This window comes from Gadus macrocephalus, chromosome 5 (genome assembly GCF_031168955.1).
Source record: "Gadus macrocephalus chromosome 5, ASM3116895v1".
Classification (NCBI taxonomy): Eukaryota; Metazoa; Chordata; class Actinopteri; order Gadiformes; family Gadidae; genus Gadus; species Gadus macrocephalus.
Window position 1 is genome coordinate 22,059,568 of NC_082386.1, and position 21,535 is coordinate 22,081,102.

At 44.8% G+C, this 21,535-nt stretch overlaps 1 protein-coding gene and 1 long non-coding RNA gene across 5 annotated transcripts; both read right to left on the reverse strand.

The window, feature by feature from the left end:
* Positions 1-2,257: 2,257 nt before the first annotated feature.
* On the reverse strand, positions 2,258-5,493 carry LOC132458326 (uncharacterized). Its single transcript, XR_009525891.1, has 2 exons — positions 4,088-5,493; positions 2,258-2,463 (listed from the first exon to the last, which is right to left on the reverse strand). It is a non-coding gene; the product is annotated as an uncharacterized LOC132458326 (long non-coding RNA).
* Positions 5,494-6,961: 1,468 nt separating this feature from the next.
* On the reverse strand, positions 6,962-21,178 carry ldah (lipid droplet associated hydrolase). Of its 4 annotated transcripts, none has more exons than XM_060052922.1 (7): positions 21,058-21,178; positions 19,952-20,098; positions 13,529-13,663; positions 10,930-11,099; positions 8,950-9,190; positions 8,724-8,806; positions 6,962-8,484 (listed from the first exon to the last, which is right to left on the reverse strand). In XM_060052922.1, the coding sequence occupies exons 2-7, from the start codon at positions 20,088-20,090 to the stop codon at positions 8,296-8,298; spliced, it is 957 nt and encodes a 318-aa protein (XP_059908905.1). In that variant the 5' UTR covers positions 20,091-20,098; positions 21,058-21,178; the 3' UTR covers positions 6,962-8,295. The 4 variants fall into 4 exon arrangements, with proteins under 4 accessions (XP_059908905.1, XP_059908904.1, XP_059908907.1 ...); XM_060052921.1 differs by having other exon boundaries at positions 21,022-21,167; XM_060052924.1 differs by lacking the exon at positions 21,058-21,178 and adding an exon at positions 20,947-20,968.
* Positions 21,179-21,535: the final 357 nt, after the last annotated feature.

The window sequence follows — 21,535 nt, forward strand, 5'->3', positions numbered from 1 at the left end:
CTCCGGGCGGGGGTCTGTGGCGGGCGCAGACACGTGTGCCGAGGGATAAGGGTGCTGAAGTAAGGGTGTTACTTCGAAGACAAACAAAATCTAAAATAGAAGAAAAACAGAAAAACCTCCATTCAACCAGTGGGGTACCCTCCATGGCCCCTGACTCTCTGAGGAGGTACCTCCAGGTACCCCCTCCATGCCAGGGCACCCTGAATTTATGTCTATTGCCAGCTCCTCCACCGGGGTCAAGACAATTTGAGGGCCAGATCCAGTCTGCCGACTGTCTGCCTTTATACGATTGGCTTGAAAAAAAAAAGGGCTTAAATGCAGGAGTGACAAATATGGTATGACAATTTAAATGCTGGACTGACAAAATATACCAATACGATGGTGGGAAAATACCAGTTTGTATGTTTTCATACTTCATTTTTACTTGATCCGCTGACCGCTTGGGTGCCATCGGAGTACATATTATTTTTAGAAGAAAAGGGTTATGTGGTAGGAACATTAAGAATGCTTAACTGGGACATTTATAGATTCATGTCTCAAATATTAAGGATCATGCTTTTGACGTGTAACTAACACATTTACGCGGTCAGCGATCCGCTGCCAGGCTTTGGTTCTCCGGGTTGCAGAGGCTTTAGCGTTCCCTTTCTTGTGATAATGTCATCATGTCATAGCTCTCCAGGAGAACCTGGAGTTCGATTTCATTGAAATAAGTGGCCCGTTTTGCCATTTCGATCAGGGTTTCCATGATCCATACATCACGTCTTTATAGGTTTGGCGTGGACGCGCACAACCCTGTGTTAACCAACCCCGAGTTGATTGAACTAATGCATAACCCGTGCGGTGGAACCGACAGCTCTGGTCTAGTTGGCACAGGGTCAATCAACCTAAAGATCAGCGTTAACTCTGTTTGATAAACCTCAGTTCGTGGAATACCCCACAGGACTCCCGTGTGTTCTAGAATATTTACAGAACATGGCTAAAGGCTGTGTGTGCCTCGCCATTGCGATACATCCACTGTAAACAGAGCGCATGGTACCGTGGCTGCAAGCTGCTCAGGGCCACACCCCCACCCTCCTCCTTGACCCACCTCGCTTCTCCTCATTTGCATTATAGCTACAGACACCAAAACAGCGCATTTGGGGGAAGCTCAATGTGCGACTGGCTCGGAGTGGCTGTAACTCTGCACCACGGCTGAATTTCGGGAACGTCTTTGAATACTGTGTTAGTGGCCCACTAATACCTATATTAAAGCATCCATAAAATAGTATGTCATGGGACCTTTAAATACCCAAAACCGGGTTATATTCCAAACTTAACCTGCGCAAAACCTGCTCCGACCATGTTTGATTCAGAGCATATGTTTCCATAGTAACTAACATACAGTGTTCATTTCGGAGCGGAAAACCTAGGGTTACCGCAAACCCTGTATTAAATTACCCGGTTATGTCATAGAACCGGCTTTGTGGAATACCCCACTGGCTATCTGTGGGTAACTTCTCCTTTAAGGTGGTTCCGGGTGGGTGGAGCTACACAATCAGCCCAATCAGTGTGGGGTAGATATAAGGCTCACCAGTCTGCCCATGGCTCTCTCCCTCTCCAGACATCAGTTGACTTTTGTTAAAGCATTATTTTTGGTTACCTTTTGTTTATCAATAAATTATGATTACTTTTGCATTTAAACCTTGGTGTGTGTCCCTATTTGTTATGGCCAAGAGCCGGGCTGTGACAGTATACATGCATATATGTATCTATATATGTATGTATGACTTAATAACCTTCATAAGCATTTGTCACGACCCCACTGGTATCTAGGGAAACTGTCTGTCTAGGCAGGAGTCGAGACACATAAGTGGTATAACCACAGCTGGTAGGCAACTAGCTTCCGGGGCACGTGTGTAGTGACTCACCTGGGTTCCTGGTGAGCGCTGGTCCTTCTCTCTCTTGCTATGGAGATAGCCCAAGCGTTGTGGTGAATGGTAGCTGTCTTGTTCAGTTATTGTTTTACATACTTAGACAAACACATGACAAACAAAGACGGTGAAGGGGCGGTCACGTTCCCCCGTTGGACTCCTTAGCTCTGGTGTGTACTGGCATATATTATGGGACGGGCAGCTAGCGAATCGTGAGGAAAAAGCAGATGAATGTGATACTTTATGTTTCAATCAGAATCGCTGATACAACCTTTTAATAAGCATAAAAAAATGCTACATAAAGTTTTAACAATGACATAATAGGTAAGTTAGTAAGAATCAATAAATGGGTTTGTAATGCTTTTATTAACAACTATACGAAACTGATAAGACTGATAGTCTTATTAACACCAATTAATGTTAATAAGCATATAATTAGTGTCTTATTACCTATTAACAAAGGGTTATTACAAGGACCTTAATATAAAGCGTTACCTAGACATTATACACTACACACTATATGTACAGTATATATTAGACCCCTTCCCTACAGCTCTGCTGAAGGCCAACATCTCTGCTGTCTCTCCACTCATCACCAATATCATTAACCACTCCCTCCTGGCCGGCCATATCCCATCTGCATTAAAAACTGCTGTCATCAGACCAACATTAAAAAAACCTACCCTTGATCCAGAAGTCCTCTCCAACTACAGGCCCATCTCAAATCTCCCATTTCTGTCAAAAGTTCTGGAAAAAACAGTTGCAGCACAACTCCAGGATCACCTCATACAACATCACTTGTTTGAAAAATTCCAGTCTGGTTTCCGCTATGGCCACAGTACAGAAACAGCCTTGGTCAGGGTCACAAATGACCTCCTGATGGCAGCAGACACCGGCTCCCCATCTCTCCTCATCCTCCTGGACTTAACAGCTGCTTTTGATACGGTTGACCACAATATTCTCCTTCACCGCCTGCAATACACCATTGGACTATCAGGAAATGTAAAGAACTGGTTCACCTCGTACCTCACTGACAGAACTGAGCACGTTGCCCTGGGCAAAGCAAAATCACACACCAACAACGTCACCTGCGGTGTCCCCCAGGGCTCGGTGTTGGGCCCCACACTGTTCTCACTGTACATGCTCCCCCTGGGTAGTGTCATTAGCAGGCATGGCTTGTCTTACCACTGCTATGCTGATGATACACAGCTCTACATCAGGACAACCCCCACTTCTTCTGCCCCTCTGCCAACATCCACACTGACCACCTGCCTGGAGGAGATAGAGGCGTGGATGAAGCTCAACTTCCTACAACTTAACAGCCATAAAACGGAAGCCATCCTTGTTGGCACGCCACATCAGCTCCGCTCCCCCACCATCACCAATATCACCTTCTCTGGCAAAAACGTCCCCCTTTCCACATCCGTCACCAACCTCGGTGTTAAAATGGACCCACAACTTAATTTTGACACCCACATCAAACACCTCTGTAAGACAGCTTTATACCACCTCAGGAACATCGCCAAACTCCGCCAATCACTCACCCTGGCTGATGCAGAGAAGCTCGTCCATGCCTTTGTCTCCTCCAGGTTGGACTACTGCAATGCACTCCTCATTGGGATCCCTGGCAAGAGCATCCAGAGGCTCCAATACATTCAAAACAGTGCTGCCAGGGTCCTGATGAGGGTGCGCAAGCATGACCACATCACCCCCATCCTGAAATCACTGCACTGGCTCCCTGTCTCACTCAGAATTGAGTACAAGGTCTCCCTCCTCACCCACCAGTGCCTTCACGGACTTGCCCCCCTCTACCTTCAGGAACTCCTCACCCCCCCGACAAACTCACGTACACTCCGTTCAGGATCCACTCACACCCTCCAAACCCGACATACGAAGCTGTGCACCATGGGTGATCGGGCCCTTTCTGCTGCTGCCCCTAGACTATGGAACGCCCTCCCTGACCACCTGAGGGCTCCACAGACTACAGCTCTTTTTAAACGGAACCTCAAAACCCATCTCTTTAAAAGAGCATTCAGCTAAACTTTCTTTGAGGTTCCCCCTTCTTTTTTTTTAATAGTTTTTTTGGTATTTTTTTCTCTGAAGCACTTTGAGATTCTTGAATATAAAGTGCAGTATAAATAAAATTTATTATTATTATTATTATTATTATTATATACATCACATACATTATATATATTTATTACACGGCTCTTCTCAATGCTGTGGAACGCTCCGTTCACTTGCATGGGCAAGTTCACAACTTCCGGCTGTCAATTTTTCTTTGATAATTGACCGTTGCTAAGCATATATTGACCGGCACCTATGTCAAGGAAAATTGATTTTTGCCATCTTTCGTATCACTCCACAAGTAGTCCGGTAACTTATCAACCCCAGCGTATTCGGTTGCTAAGCGACGTCAACGGCAGACTATAGCCGTTTCTCAATACCAAGTACGCACACACATATATATAAATATATATACACACATATACATATATATAAAAGAAAAGTGGAATTTGAGGGTGAAACCCCGTCGACTGCCGTTCTTTCTGCACCCGCCGGCGAGCGCCCTCACATGGACAGAGATGTGTTACCAAAACCAGTTCAGAAACCGGAAGTTACCGGAGAGTGCCAGTTATCTTCCTATTAGACATTAGTCGTTTCTCAATACCAAGTAGTACGCAAACTTCGGACTCGCAGACTTGGAAGTTTGAACTTGGCAAGTTAGGGTTAGGGTTAGAATGTGATACAAACTTCCGAGGACGGGAGGAGGCACCTGCAATTGAGCCGTCGCTGAGTTCCGTCCTTAGAACGCAGATGAGACAATGACATTCCAGCCCAGACTATACTCGGACATCAGCTCGGACAACTCCATTGAAAACAACAGGGAGGAGGCATAATATAACAATTTAATGGTGGATTTATGTTGCTTGTGTAAAAAAAATATAACATGGTCAAACAATGTGCTTGGGGTAAATGTAGCACGGAGAGTCGGTATCCCGAGAGGGTGCAGAATGGGGTATATTTCATCCCTTTTCCCAAGACACAACAGGAGAAGAAAACGTGGAATGTGGATCAGACTGTGACAGGCCAGAATACCAAATTAATTTAAGCTTGTCACCTTCTCTAGGTATTTCTGAAGTTTTGAATACACCCTTCCATAGCGTAAGAGAGTCCCTTTCGATTGCTCCTGGAAGAAGAAATGTAATATTTTTCGCCCAAAACCTGCTTTGATATACTGTCAGCTGCCATTTTTCCATATGTTTTTGTTAACTAGCCTGGCTTGTTTGTCCGAGTTCGTCATGGTAACGACTGGGGGCGTGACTTAGCGACAGGTCAATTGGAACAGCAGCAGACTCGATGACGTCACCACCTCAGCTCGTCTGTTATGCCGCCTTCGAAACGGTCTGAGTTTCCGGGAGGTTCGGACCTTATGCTCGGAGGAAAGTGCTTTGAACGCTCTGTTGGGCCGGAGTTTTCGCTCAGTGTTTCGTGCGGAAGTAGAGCTACCCGAGTCCTCTGAGATCACGTCACAACAATGGCAGCCCATTTCATTGATAGACTAAAGTGAACTGGCAGCAAGCACTAAAGGTACGGCCACACCAAACGCGTTACCCGCGTACCACGCGTATAAAATCGGCAAATTTTCCATAGGGAAGCATTGGTTTACGCGCGTATGAGGTGCGTACACGCGTATCATGCGTACCAAGCAACATTTTACTCGCGTTAGGGGCGTATGAGGCGCGTATATATACGCGCGTACGCGATGAGTTCAAAAAATTGAACTTTTTACGCTCATACGTGTGATACTTAGCCGCAATAGCCAATCAGCGTGGAGCTTGACCCAACGTCACTGGCAGAGAGTAGTGACCCTTGCACAGAAGCATACGGCAGACATCTTTCTTTATTCTGGGTGGAAATAGTAACATAGTTACGCCATTAAATGCATTTATGGAAACATTTTTAGCGAGAAATGTGCATTTTACTTTCATAATGTTCACTCGGTGAATGTGAAGGATGTTTGGTTTGATAGTTATGACGAAGAGTGAACGCTCCGTTCACTTGCATGGACAGAGTCTCTGGTTGCTAAGCAACCTCAACGTCTTGGCGGACTATTTCTCTGCCGATCAACACTACGAATGCTGGAAACACACCAGACACACCATGTGAAGTTATTTAACCCGATTATTGTTATTTATATCCGAGATTATTTAATCTAACCCGATTCAAGCTCTATCATGCACCCAGACACGGCGGCGTTTGGGTTTCCTTCCTCGGACTCCTAAATCCAGCGCAGCCACAGGCGCGTAGCTACGTATGTAGGACCATTTTTGACACAAAATGGTCAAGCAACATTTTAGCTGCGTTACACGCGTACATGGTACGCGGGATACGCTTTTGGTGTGTCCGCACCTTAAGAGGCAAACTTAACATCCAGTCTAACATTTTCATAACGATACATTATAGATTACAATTATAAACATCACCTGAGAAATTCTCGCTCATGTTCAACCATCGCAATCAGTTCTAATAAATTATTCATCTGATTAAGCAAAGAAGCGCAAAGAGGTCCCTGCGGGCATCCATCATTTTAGTTGTTATGAAGTCTCACGAATGATCTGTTTTTCCGGTTTTATGTCATAGCCTACGCAATTCTGAGAGCCGTTTCCTGAACGCTCTTATTTCGGAAGAAGGGAAGGTTTACGTAAAGACACGTAAGAGCTTCCGAACCTCGTAGCTGTTTTGAGGCGGCATTAACTGTGCTACGGCCTCATGTAGGCATTAAAGGTGCGTTCATCCTGATGGGGATAACGAGACGGCTCGCCAGTGATGACGCTCACGCTTACGGCCGCTGTTCCCCGGCAGCGACCGTTCATGTGCACTGCGTTAGGAATCTAAAAGTTCTTCACCGCAGGGATTTTTTATCCGATAAAAAAAAGCATGTTGTATTGCCACTGTATGGAAGGCAGCACTTGCCCTTATCTAGAGCTGGTTAACCAGTACACAATGTTTAAAACTGAGCAAAGTCGATGCAAACAGAGTAGAGTATGTGATATAATGGTTGATTCTTTTATATTGATTAAAACTTTCAAGTTCCGCCATGTGCATGCGCGTCACAAGTAAACCATACGTCACCAACTGGGCAACTCTGTTATCAAAATCTGGCCCAAGTTGCCGAACAGAAGTAGAATAATAAGAGCGTCATAAGGTGTCGTTCACGAGAACCTTCCGATGTCGCTAAAATGTTTTCAGTGATGTGAACGCACCAATACTACTACTCCTTAACAATATAAACAAATTATATAAAACAAAACCCCAGCCTTTCATTTCATAATTTATATATATAGATAAAATTGCAACTAAAACATGTTAATCCGCTGGTCCACTAGGTGGCAGCAGCCGCATGTTTCAAAACCAACCTTGCATTGCATTGCATTTTGAGGGACTTGCCGTGTCTCATCAGCAGTGTTATATTCCTGGTAGTACGGCAGCGGCGGACTGATACCTAGGTTAAATTCCGCTGCTGCTGAGAAAGTAGTCCCCCAATAATGCGATGATTCAAGCGATGCAAGGTTAGTTTTATTTCTAACATTATTCTATCAACACAGACATTCACATCGATAGTCTGGCGTTATAATTGATGTACCTCGTGTGTACTGTGAAGTTTGTAAGACTGTTTTATTAGCAGGCTAGTATTGCCCGTTGACGTGCGCTAGCCTAGCACGAGTGAACTCTGCAACTAGAAGGACTGAATGAAATGTGTTAAACTATCTCCAATGATAAAGAACACCAAGGCTAACTTGGGAATCAGGCCCTATGTCCAAAATTCCGAACTACCCCTTTAAGGCTGGAGCTGACTGGTGTGATACATTTGGTTGCAGTAATCTTTAGGCAGTCCAGTCTATCAAGGTTTATCACATTACCATAATCATCATAATGCACATCATAATTATCCAAATTTCCCATTCGGGATTAATAAAATGCAATTTAATTTTATCTTAATCTGTAAATAAATCTGACTGTATGATTTAAGCGCTATCATTTATGAATCATTTGTTAGGAATGGCATTGCCATCCATCAGCTATTCCCTCACTGATTCACTTGTTTTTTGGTTCTTTCTTCTGCTCTCTCCCTCTGTACAACTCTTGATTTAAGAACGTAACTTAATAAATTAATTTATACAGCACTGTATTTAAAAAACAGTCTCCAGTCATCAGACTTCTTCTTCAGATTTTACCCGCACAGTCCAAAAATAACAAAACCCATTAAGGCGAGTAATCATTGATGCAATCGAAGTTTGCTTTTCCTATTGGATCCGGTACATGGAGTCATCGAGTTCCTCAGTCACATATTCCCTATATGATATTAGTATCAAGGACCAACTCATGTCCTCAAATCATTGGACAGCCATTCGATAACCATCCCTGCAACGTCCTTTCCCGTGTCCAGTACGAAGGCGTGGCGGAAGCCATTTCTGCAAAGTCTTATGTCTCCACTGGGAAAGTCTTTCTTGATGTCGTGATAATACTGGACAGGACACCAGTGGTCCGCCGCCCCGTAGTAAAACACAAGCTGAAGAGGGAGAAGTGGTTTCTAATATTATGCCAGTAACATAGTGGCCCATAAGTTGTGATTTTATACTATTTACATTACTACAATTGTTCTGTGTGATACCAGTAAAACATGCATGGGGAATGACCACCACAATACAAATACTGAATCATGCACTTTTAGACCAAGTCCCAAACTCAGGTTTTGCAATTAAATAAATTGGCACAGGCATACAATCTGAAATAATGGGTTTCCCTTACCTTTTTCAAATTCGTTTTAATTGTCAGGTTATCTCTTTCCAAAACACCTTTCATCTCCTGACCACCCATGTACATAGCATTGGCTGAAAAAGACAAAACAGATCAATAGAGTAATAAAAACACATGCTTTTATTTTACTGCCTTTGCCCATGTTTTGTATTTCCTATAAAAAAATAGATACAATTTGTATTCCCTGGAGTGAAAGCTATGTTGTAATAAAACCGACCTGCGCAGTCCCCGCTGAGCAGGTCGACGGTGGGAGCCACCACCGTGCTGTCCAGGGATTGGATGCGGCAAAAGGCCAGCTTCACCAGGGCGGTCTTGAGCCTTTCAGGCAGCAGCGAGAGCAGGAAGAGTGGCAGGTAGGCCAGGTAGCGCATGTGGCACAGGGCGGGGGTCAGGATGCGGCCCTGGGGGGTCTGGGCCATGCGCTCGATGGTGGGGAATAGCATGACAGCCTTAAGGACCTGGAGATGATATCAAGGATGTTATTGAGGAAGGGCAGATACATTCCGCTGGGTTTTATCCGCCATGGTTATATCCAGGGGGATAAAACCGTCTGGGACCCTTTTAATGAAATGGAAAGATTGAACTCTGGAGTTGGACTGATGCAGTTTGTTGGAAGTATTAGGGTTAGGGTTAGTATTATAGGGTTAGGGTTAGTATTGTATGCAGTATTATATGTGCAGTTCTGGATAGTAACGGATTACATGTACCGGCGTTACGTATTCAGAATACAAATTATAGCTAACTCTATTCCGTTACAGTTACAATTTAAATTGTTGGTATTTAGAATACAGTTACATTGTTGAAATCAATGGAATACATGACGATACTTCTGTTTCAGGAATTTATTCGTGCTTTCACACCAACAGCATTTAGTACGCACTAAACGAGTTTGGTCCCTTGGTTCGGTACGTCTGCGTTGGTGTGAATGCAACCCCATCACTTCGATGTGAACCAAACCAGCCGACCGAGACCTCCCTGAACAGCTGGTCTCGGTTAGGGTTAGGGTTAGGGTTAGGGTTATGTGAGATGTGAAAGCGAACGCACCTCGGTCCGATCCAGTTCTACAAAGAATACGCCTTTTTGGACCCTAACCCTAACCCTAACAGGCACCCACTCAGCTGCGCGCATTATGGGAATTATTGTGCGATTGGCGGCAACTCCAAGACTAGCAGCAAATTTTCGGACCGTCTGGGAATTTGGACACCCACAGAAAACGTATGCCGGAAAACACACATAAAAATGGCGATGCATTTCACACATTCAGCAACAGAATGAGGGAGAAGGAGTTCGAGGGTTATCACAACGAGTGCCACCCACTGGATATCCATGATTATTTAGCCTGCTTTCACAGACGCTTTCCCCAACTCTCTTATCTTTACCCCGCCCCAGACCTTTTCTTCCAATGATTGAACGATTCATAACTTTTTTCAGTGAAAAAAAGGTTTGATGTAATAGCAAATATCTTTCGCATTAACATACCCTTATAGTCTTTCTTCCACTACAGAAAATTATATTAAATAGTGACCTTTCAGGGAGACTTGGGCCTAACACATTCAGCCAGTTTGAACAGAAGAACACACCAGAATAGGCCTGTTTAGTAAGCAGGATTTGATGCTGCATTCCTACACTTATAAAATGCAATTCAATGTGGAAGTAATCCAAGTATTCGGAATACAATACTCAGATTGAGTGATGAAACGGAAAACGTTACATATTACATTTTTGGGCATGTATTCTGTATTCTAGAACTGGATACATTTTAAAAGTATCCTTCCCAACACTGTATACGAGTGCAATGTATTATGGAATCATCATCAATGTGTGGGGGTGGAATCAACGGTTACAGAGCTGCTTTGCGCAGATTGGCTGTAGGCTGATAGGAAAAGTTAGGATGGAAATATTAGTTATTTTCGTCCATTTTGACGAAAATGATTGTGATTATGTGGTAAGAAATTGGTATTACGATTATTCATTGCGATTAACAGATTATCGGTTCAATTTGCCAAACAATTAATTTTGCAGCCCTGATATACCCCTTTATAGCAATGTTACAATGAAATAAATTATGTTTAGGTGCCCATTTTAATCTGTGCATGCTATTGCAGGAAGGCTTTTATAACTGCACACACCTGCAATATGAAGAACAAGAAGTGAAACTGGTTTCATGTGGTGATTCTATGGCAGAACTTCAACTGACCTGGAGCTCAGGATTTCTCTTCATCATATCCAGAATGATGTAGCAGCCGATGGAGTGACCCAGCAGAACCAGGCGGGTTTCCTTGGGAACATGCTTTCTTAGGAAGGCCAGTTTGTGCTCAATCTGCCCATTGATCCCGAATATGTCGCCCTCTTCGATGAAAGAGGCATCTAAACAAAGACACAGAAAAGCACCAGTAACTTTGGAGTGTGTGGATGAAGGCTGCTCCATGCAGCCTCACCTGGCCAGAGTCAGACTGACCCGGGCCTGGGTGAGGCTGCACACCTGTTGAGGACCCAGAGTGCACAGGTTAAAACAGCCCCCTCACTGAGGTAGGGCCCCTGAACCAGCCCCGTCACTGAGGTAGGGCCCCTGAACCAGCCCCCTCAGAGAGGTAGGGCCCCTGAACCAGCCCCCTCAGAGAGGTAGGGCCCCCGAACCAGCCCCCTCAGAGAGGTAGGGCCCCCGAACCAGCCCCCTCACTGAGGTAGGGCCCCCGAACCAGCCCCCTCACTGAGGTAGGGCCCCCGAACCAGCCCCCTCACTGAGGTAGGGCCCCCGAACCAGCCCCCTCACTGAGGTAGGGCCCCCGAACCAGCCCCCTCAGAGAGGTAGGGCCCCTGAACCAGCCCCCTCACTGAGGTAGGGCCCCCGAACCAGCCCCCTCAGAGAGGTAGGGCCCCCGAACCAGCCCCCTCAGAGAGGTAGGGCCCCCGAACCAGCCCCCTCAGAGAGGTAGGGCCCCCGAACCAGCCCCCTCAGAGAGGTAGGGCCCCCGAACCAGCCCCCTCACTGAGGTAGGGCCCCCGAACCAGCCCCCTCACTGAGGTAGGGCCCCCGAACCAGCCCCCTCACTGAGGTAGGGCCCCCGAACCAGCCCCCTCACTGAGGTAGGGCCCCCGAACCAGCCCCCTCAGAGAGGTAGGGCCCCCGAACCAGCCCCCTCACTGAGGTAGGGCCCCCGAACCAGCCCCCTCAGAGAGGTAGGGCCCCCGAACCAGCCCCCTCAGAGAGGTAGGGCCCCCGAACCAGCCCCCTCAGAGAGGTAGGGCCCCCGAACCAGCCCCCTCACTGAGGTAGGGCCCCCGAACCAGCCCCCTCACTGAGGTAGGGCCCCCGAACCAGCCCCCTCACTGAGGTAGGGCCCCCGAACCAGCCCCCTCACTGAGGTAGGGCCCCCGAACCAGCCCCCTCACTGAGGTAGGGCCCCTGAACCAGCCCCCTCACTGAGGTAGGGCCCCCGAACCAGCCCCCTCACTGAGGTAGGGCCCCTGAACCAGCCCCCTCACTGAGGTAGGGCCCCCGAACCAGCCCCCTCACTGAGGTAGGGCCCCCGAACCAGCCCCCTCACTGAGGTAGGGCCCCCGAACCAGCCCCCGAACCAGCCCCCTCACTGAGGTAGGGCCCCCGAACCAGCCCCCGAACCAGCCCCCTCACTGAGGTAGGGCCCCCGAACCAGCCCCCTCACTGAGGTAGGGCCCCCGAACCAGCCCCCTCACTGAGGTAGGGCCCCCGAACCAGCCCCCTCACTGAGGTAGGGCCCCCGAACCAGCCCCCTCACTGAGGTAGGGCCCCCGAACCAGCCCCCTCACTGAGGTAGGGCCCCCGAACCAGCCCCCTCACTGAGGTAGGGCCCCCGAACCAGCCCCCTCACTGAGTTAGGGCCCCTGAACCAGCCCCCTCACTGAGGTAGGGCCCCCGAACCAGCCCCCTCACTGAGGTAGGGCCCCTGAACCAGCCCCCTCACTGAGGTAGGGGCCCTGAACCAGCCCCCTCACTGAGGTAGGGCCCCTGAACCAGTGGTCAGGGGCCCTCACTCCCCCTAGGGGAGTGAGGCGGCCCCTAGGGGGAGTGAGGCGGCCCCTAGGAGGAGTGAGGCGGCCCCTAGGGGGAGTGAGGCGGCCCCTAGGGGGAGTGAGGCGGCCCCTAGGAGGAGTGAGGTGGCCCCTAGGAGGAGTGAGGCGGCCCCTAGGAGGAGTGAGGCGGCCCCTAGGGGGAGTGATCCATTTAGATGACCAAATAAACTAGTGCTGTCAGTTAAACACGTTATTAACGGCGTTCATTTTTTTATCGCGATTAACTCAATTCTTTTATTTTTAAAAATATATATATATATATTATTATTACCATTTTTTTTTTTTGGCTCAAAAGAAAGAAGCAGTAGCCTGACTGTTATGTTCAAGGCAGTATGTTTGTATGTTCATCGTTTAATTGCACTATTGGCTTTTTTTTTGTATCGTCCTGTTTTGACCAGTATATGCCAATGTTGTTATCGATAAAAAAACATTTGCACAAGGCAAGCCGATGCACTTCTCCATGTTAATTAAAATTAGCATTAAAATAAGAAAAATTAATGGGACAAAGAAATCAAGGGATATTTAGCATAGAAAAATAATTTGCGATTACTCACGATAAATCGTGAGCTAACTATGGCATTGATGCGATTAATCGCAATTAAATATTTTAATCGCTTGACAGCACTAAAATAAACATTTGCATCCAAGCCGTAACCCTTCATAGATATAAAGGGCTTATTTCACACTCCACTGGCACAGATATGCATACTCTGATAAGGATAAAACGATGTGTGGTACCTTACCCTCAACCATGTCCATGGAGACTGGCGGGTCGCAGTGGCCGGCATGGCTCACAGCCCACACTGGATGTCGAAAGCCAAAAGAAGCATGAAGAGCCTGCATAAAGGTCTTGTAGAAACCCACGATGCCAGGGTTACCTGGAGGAGTTAGAGGTGGACAACATTGCTAAATGTCTGACCATTACACTTTAAAAACTGCATGTTATAGAGCATATATGACAGAAATTATTTACAGCCAAGCAGGGTATAGTCACACTTTGTTTTTGTATACGTTTCCCCATGCATAATTCCCTATTTCTTTTTGTTCTGTAGTCTATTTCTTGGCCAAAGGGAATCCGGAAAGTCAAGAATGGGGAATAACAAGAATTACGACCGTCAAAAATATGTTATTATGCAAATACGGTGGGCAGCTTCATGAAGTCTACTAATTCCCATGGGTTGATCAGGACACACTTAAGACAATAAGGCTTCACTATTAAAGCCAAGATGATGGATGTCAAACCATGAGGTTAGGGTAAGGCATGGTGTCCACTTGTCCCCAGACGGGGTTGTTAACCCTTATGTACAGTTCAGTTAAGAGTAAACAGGCATTATCATGATAAATACAACTGTAGAAACAGCAAGTAGTCACATTCAGGACTAGCTTATTCTGACAACTCAGCTTCCATGTTAATCGTGTGATATGCGGCTTAATCATTTAGAGACAGTTGTCTATCATTTTTCTACCATAGCATGCATTTATACAGTTTAAATCCTCTAAAACAACTGACAACGAAACAACTGGCCAGTACAATCAATATGCACTTTAATAACGATCATCCAGTAGGACTTACTAGACTGCATCCTGTGATAGACCTACCCACTAGGGCTGTAACGATACACCAACTCACGATTCGGTTTGTATCAAGATTTTTGACCCACGGTTCGATACATCCCACGATTTTTTTCAATAATAATATAACAATTAACTTAATGTAACATTTAATAACAAATAATTTGGAACACTGAACAGATTTGAACAGAAAGAATACTATTAAAGTATAGCTAAATTAATAAATAACCAAAGATTGCAGTGGGAGGATGCTTGCAGGTAGGCAAAAACCCTCAACTAGTTTGGTTGGTTTAGTCAAATATCCTATTAGCGCTTCTTATTAGGCTATTTAGCTTAAATAATGACATAATCAGGCCGTATAGAATGCAACATGTTTAATAGCCTAACTTTCAGTAGATGGGAAAAAACATGAACATCTAACATGAACGTCGCAATTACGAGGCATAGGGCCCTTACATAGTCGACGCAACGCTACGCTTACGCGTCCAAAAGGCTACGCGACGCGACGCTTCGGCCGCCATTAAACGTCGAAGCGTAGCAAAACGCGTCCTCCAAATTTTTGATACGCGACGCGCCGATCCATGCAATACCAAGCGTAGTCGGTGGGGGCGATACTGCAAATATTGTACATTATTACTACTATAGGTTATATTTACAGAAGAATATATGAGAGGATGCGGGAACGTGATAAGAATGACTTGACGTCTCTTTTACTAATTATCTGTGCCAATTTATGCGAACCCTTCCACAGGGTTAAAGTGCTATTTTGATGCGCGACATCAAACAGCTGATGCGGGATTGTGAGCCATTTTAATGATCTTCTTGTCACCCGATATTCGTTCCATTACTGGCCTTATTTGTTTTACTGTTAGCCTATTTGAATTAATTACTTAATGTTTTGTGTTCACGTTCAATTTGAAACATAAATTCAGTAGCCTCTTTGAGTGAATGAAATTTGAAAGCGTGAGTGTGTAGTGAATGAAAAATGTGTGCGTGTATGGTGGGACTATTTTCTGTATTTGATAAATAAACCCCTTTTCTCTAATAATGTTGGCTACCATATAATTTCTGTGGACATTATGCGCTATAGCTTAAAGCCGTTGGCTATAGGCCTACACTTAAATAATTCATTCATCTGTCAAGGCAATAGCTCGTTGTATAAACATTTTATATGGATATGAATTAATGAGTTTGACGTAAACCAAATTAGGTAACTTGTGTAACATAACTAATGAATCAAAAGTCATGCTTCCAAGTGACCAATGTATATACATTTATTGGTCAGTGCGCATACCCAATCGTAGCACATTGTACTGGTGGGGAAACACGCCAGCATCTGACAAAAAATAATCTGCCAGCTGCTCCCTGACAAGGGCCGGTTTTGGTGAGAGTCGGGAAGATATCGGATGACTCGCGAAAGGAGATCATCAAACTTTGGTGCCGACATCCGAAAATACTGGAAATGCCTCTCCTCGTCCATGCTTCGCATTGGAAGCACCAGAGAAACAAATTCCCCATCCTGATCTCGTGTGGTATTTAAAGGGGGCACATACCACCGCCTATCTCTGCGCTTCATCACTCTTCTTCCGTAGCCACTTTGATCGGAACGTCACCTCGAACGTCCCCCCGCGAAAACACCGGTGACTCTGCTGCCACCCATGGCGTGAGTGGTGTATTGCATGTCATGCATTGCCCGCGACGTTCGCGTATGCTGTGTAGACTATGAAAGGAAGCGCGACGCTCGCGTCACTCACGTCGTTTACGCGCGTCGCTCGCGTCGACTATGTAAGGGCCCATAGTGTTACGAGTAGCGTAGGCCTATGTGTGTGCGCGAGAATGGCAGTGTGCGTATGTGTGTGTGTGAGTGACGTCAGCGAGTGAGTGGACGAGCGAGGAGAGCGAGCGGTAGCGTGTGTGTCTACTGTCTAGTGAAGAAGTACGGTGGCGCTGAGCATTCACCAAATAAAAAAAAGTTTCACAGCTAATGTAGCCGTTAGCACACTCAGGATCTCGTAATTACGAGATAATATCTCGTAATTACGAGATAAGGATCTCGTAATTACGAGAAAAGATCTCGTAATTACGAGATACGGATCTCGTAATTACGAGAAAAGATCTCGTAATTACGAGATACGGATCTCGTAATTATGAGATAAGGATCTCGTAAATACGAGATAAAATATCATATTTACGACATAAGGATCTCGTTTACGAGAAAAGGATAATAATAATAATAATACATTTCATTTAGAGGCGCCTTTCAAGACACCCAAGGTCACCTTACAGAGCATATAGTCATCATACATTTTTTAAAAAACAAGACATTGTGGAAAATAAATAAATAAATAAATAAATTAACATAAGCAATAAGAAATAAATAAAACAAAAACAAGACAAAAAAAACAAAACAAAAAAAAACCAATCAAAACAGTGATCAGTTAGACGTTGTGTGCGAGTTTGAACAGGTGAGTTTTGAGTTGTGACTTGAAGGTTGTAATGGTGTCTGACTGTTTTATGTGTGGGGGGAGGGAGTTCCAGAGCCTGGGTGCTGAACAGCTGAATGACCGGGCACCCATTGTAGTGAGTCGTGATGTGGGGATACATAGAGGATGTGGGGATCACGCCTCTCATTCATCAATAACGTTGCTGTCTAGCTGCAGGCCGGCAAAGATGACGCTATCGTATTTAATCTCCTGCTCGGGTTGAGGCATTGGGTAATATTGATTCAGATTCAGATTCAGATTCAGAAAACTTTATTGTCTGTCGTAACAGAAAATCATCATGTTCCTTAAAAGTGAGGAGGGCATTAATATAAGTATGTCAACATTGCGCAGACATCTGAAGTCATTGGCCGGCAAAGATGACGCTATCCGACGCTATCGTGCTTTATTTCCTGCTCGGGTTTAGGCATTGGGAAATATGGATGTTCCTTAAAAGTGAGGAGGGCATTAATATAAGTATGTCAACATTGCGCAGACATTCTGAAGTCATTGGGACTGTTCAGGAGAAAAGCCCAGTCGGAGTTGCTACAAGTGGCTCTCTTCCTGCAGGAGCAGTTGAACCAGTACGGGATGCTTGTTCCATCATTTGATGGGCCAAAGCCCCTCGAATATTGACGCGTTAATTGTTCAGTGGAACCCAGAAGTGGAAATGTTGTTGTCGTGGTGGTTTAAAGGGCATGTGGCTGGCCCCTCACATCGCAGCTCTTAAAAGTTGAATACAGCAGTGCATTATTATATGTGTTCAACTTTATACCATGCATTATTGTTCAGAAAACGTCTTACCTCAAGCTCTTTTCCAATTAATGAGCTAAATTGTTTTTATACTAATCAATAAAATATTGTTTTTGTGGGGAAATAGAATTTTTGTCCCACTGCCCACATTCGATTTTGTTTTAATATTGGCTGTGACAGTATGTCACATAATTAATGTATTCAAATTAAAAATACTATGTTCATAGTAAAGGCAAACCCTGTCAGTTGTTAAATTATTTAAAAAAAAAACCTTCACAGTGGTATAATGAGCACATACCGCTGACTGAAGTGATCTATTGCTTTTATACAACGGTTACCATTATGGCAAAACTAAAGTCATAGACACACTACATAAAAAAAAAAAAAAAAGAAAGTCAAAGTAGCTGTTTTATTAAAGAATAAAAAAAAGTAGTCCCTCCTGGCTGCCTTCAAAATGCACGACGGTCGCTATGCAACACACTTTAGCGTCCCTCCAAGAGAAGGCTCGGCTAGAGCGGTTTGCCGGCAATTTATCCTCTCGCCGTGTGCCTAAGCTTTCGTTAGTCTCTCCATCGCCTTGCTCACTCCCGGAGTAACAACATTTACACCCTCTCATTCTACATATGTTTTACTTTGTAACTGCTTCTACTTCCAGGCGCGGAGTGATATGCAAACTTTCACAAAATGATTGGGCGTCATGGCAGTTATGTATACGCTCATTATACAACAGTTATGAACCAATCGCTGATTGGCTGTTACGTTACACATGTCACTCAGTGGCCAGGCTGTTGAACGCCGATTGGCTGTCATCACGCGAATTTCGCGTCAAAGTTCAAATATCTTTAAAGATTGATAGATTGCGGGGAACATAGGACCCTTTTCTGGGAAAAGGGTCCTATGTTCCCCGCTTTTCCCAAAAAGGGTCCTATGCTCCCCGGTATGTATGGCTACAGGGGAACATAGGACCCTTTTTGGGAAAAACGGGGAACATAGAACCCGGGGAACATAGGGATGACCCCTGGTAATGTAGCATCTCTCAGAAAACTGGTTCCACTACATCAAGGAAGTAGCCAGAAATAACACGGGGATTGCTACTTGTGGTGTAAGCATGTAGCCATATGACCATACGGGAAAATCCATCGACAGCACCATTAATACATATGGATACAATTTGTATCCGTGAAGCATCCTGTAGGCTACTGGTTCAACTGCTCCTGCAGGAAGAGAGCCACTTGTAGCAGGTCCGACTGGGCTTTTCTCCTGAACAGTCCCAATGACTTCAGATGTCTGCGCAATGTTCACATACTTATATTAATGCCCTCCTCACTTTTAAGGAGAATCAATATTTCCCAATGCCTCAACCCGAGCAGGAAATAAAATACGATAGCGTCAGATAGCGTCATCTTTGCCGGCCTGCAGCTAGACAGCAACGTTATTGATGAATGAGAGGCGTGATCCTTTTCTCGTAAACGAGATCCTTATGTCGTAAATATATGATATCTTATCTCGTAATTACGAGATCCTTATCTCATAATTACGAGATCCTTATCTCGTAATTACGAGATCTTTTCTCGTAATTACGAGATCCTGAGTGTGCTAACGGCTACATTAGCTGTGAAGCTTTTTTTTATTTGGTGAATGCTCAGCGCTACCGTAAAGAAGCGAACGAGTCCGGTAGAATAAAGTACCCATCCTGTCAATAATCGGTGGCCGCTTCATTCCGACCAATAAGCGGACAAACTGCCGGTCAAATCACACAAAACAATAGAGACAGGATCACACAGGCAATTTTTTTCGCGCTTGGCCCACTCTGGATAAACGTCGTTCATATCGCATATGAGGACTTTGACAGCTGTGGAGAAATGCAATCCTCCGTAGCCACGGAGAGCTGTGATCACAGAGAGGGCATCTCGTCACATACTTACGGCATCGATAGGAGGGGGCGCTGTCAGCAGACTATTATTTAGACAAATTATTAGCAAAGTTCAATCGGACAATTTGACCGGAGAGTTAGAAAGGGCGTATCGCGCTTCTGCCTTCTCACACCGCGAGACAGGTTCGTGGCTTTGAGTGTCGCGATTTCAGTTTCGAAACGCGTATCGTTACAGCCCTACTACCCACCCACCTCGTTTGAATCATTTTTTCCATTCTTTCCATTTCCCATTCTTTCCATTCGCGATTTCGACTTCTGGGATTCTTGACATTCGCCATAAACATGTTTTTTTTTTTTAAAAGTGACCACAAAAATAATTAATAAATAATGCTGAAATACATAAACAGGACAATAAATACATAAATTCATCATGTAGCAATAAGAGTTAACAAACGGCAGGTCAGAATCTGAACATGGGGCAAACTAACCAGGGATGACCAGAAACAGAACCTTGTGTTCATGGTTCAGGTGAGCCGGGCCAAATCGGAGGACCTCTGTGACGGCACCGCAGCAATAGATGAACTCAGTCCGTGATAGGCTGTTCCCCTCTGTCCCAGCGGACTCCATAACCCACCCTACAAAACAGAAGAGATTGGTAAGTGGTTGATGATGAAACATTCCTCACTTAATGATTTTTCTTTTTTTATCTATGTTTTCAGCTCAGTACATCATGAGTGTTCATTAACCAGCCAGTATTTGCATGGATTGGTGTGAATCAATTGTTTAATAGGTGGATAGAAGATTGAAAGACAATAATGCAAGCTTATAACTAATAACATAGTAATAGTCTGAATACAAAGCAGTCCAGTTGTGTTATACTATTAATTACAGAACAAGTATCTCCACGAAAGTGTGCAATTCTATTTATTACAGAACATGGTAAAGTATAATTTAGTTGAGATGATAATAAAGATAAGGATGAGGTATCACACGTTTGTCAAATGTTACATCGAATTAAATATTTCCAGCTTAATATATCAATCGCTTCAAGGAGGTTATTGTACATACATCTTATAGCCTAGGCTACTACTTATGTCATACGAAGCAGCTACATTAATATATCGATTATAGGTGAGACTTTTTCATTTATGTCATCAAGCAGCAGTCGGAAATGACTGTAGCCAAGTAGGCTACCAAACACAGAGTGGACCAGTCAGGTTTTAGATTAGTTATAAAGCGTTACCTTGTCCGGTTGCGATTATAAAGATATAAAGCGGTACCTTGTCAGATATGACTCTAAAGATATAAAGCGCTAGTGAATAGTGGGGAATAGCATAGAATTGTCCCCACTATTCACGGAGCCCGAGGTTCACGTGTAGCATATACTAACAAGATAATATAAAGCGTTACATGGTCAGGTTGTGATTATAAAGATATAAAGCATTACCTTGTCATGTTTTGATATAAAGTCATAAAGCGTTACCTGTATGGTTGTGACTAAAAAGATATAAAGCGTTACCTGTCAGGTTATATATAGATATAAGGGATAAAGCGTTACCTTTCTGGTTTTGATTATAAAGATATAAAGCGTCACCTGGTCAGGTTGTGACTGTATGATATGAAGCGTGTGCAGAGGCTTCCTGGTTGGTAGATAGGCCCCTCCCACTCCTACCCAGTAGGCGTTCTCATCTCAAACCGGAAACCGGATGGTGAATGGCGAGGGAGAGGGCGGGACTTTCAGTGCTTGCCAATAGTGGTGAGAGAGGGGATGGCTCTCCGATAAAGGGATACTCAGTTCCGTTACATGTTTCGGAATTGCTTTGTCAAATAATTTGTTTAAAAATGTCCTTGTCGTTGTGGTTGTTGTGATTCTTTTAATGTTCTTATCAGCCGCTCATGCGGCTGTTAACTGGCGTACACAGCTCATAGGACGAGAACGGAAATTTCGTTGAGGTAGTCCGGGATAACGCTAACAAGCAGGATCCTCTCTCGGTCTACTTTTCAATCCTCTGGGCCCAGTTTTTCAAAAGTAATCCAGTGGGATTTCGGATAACGGATTGGATCAAATCTTG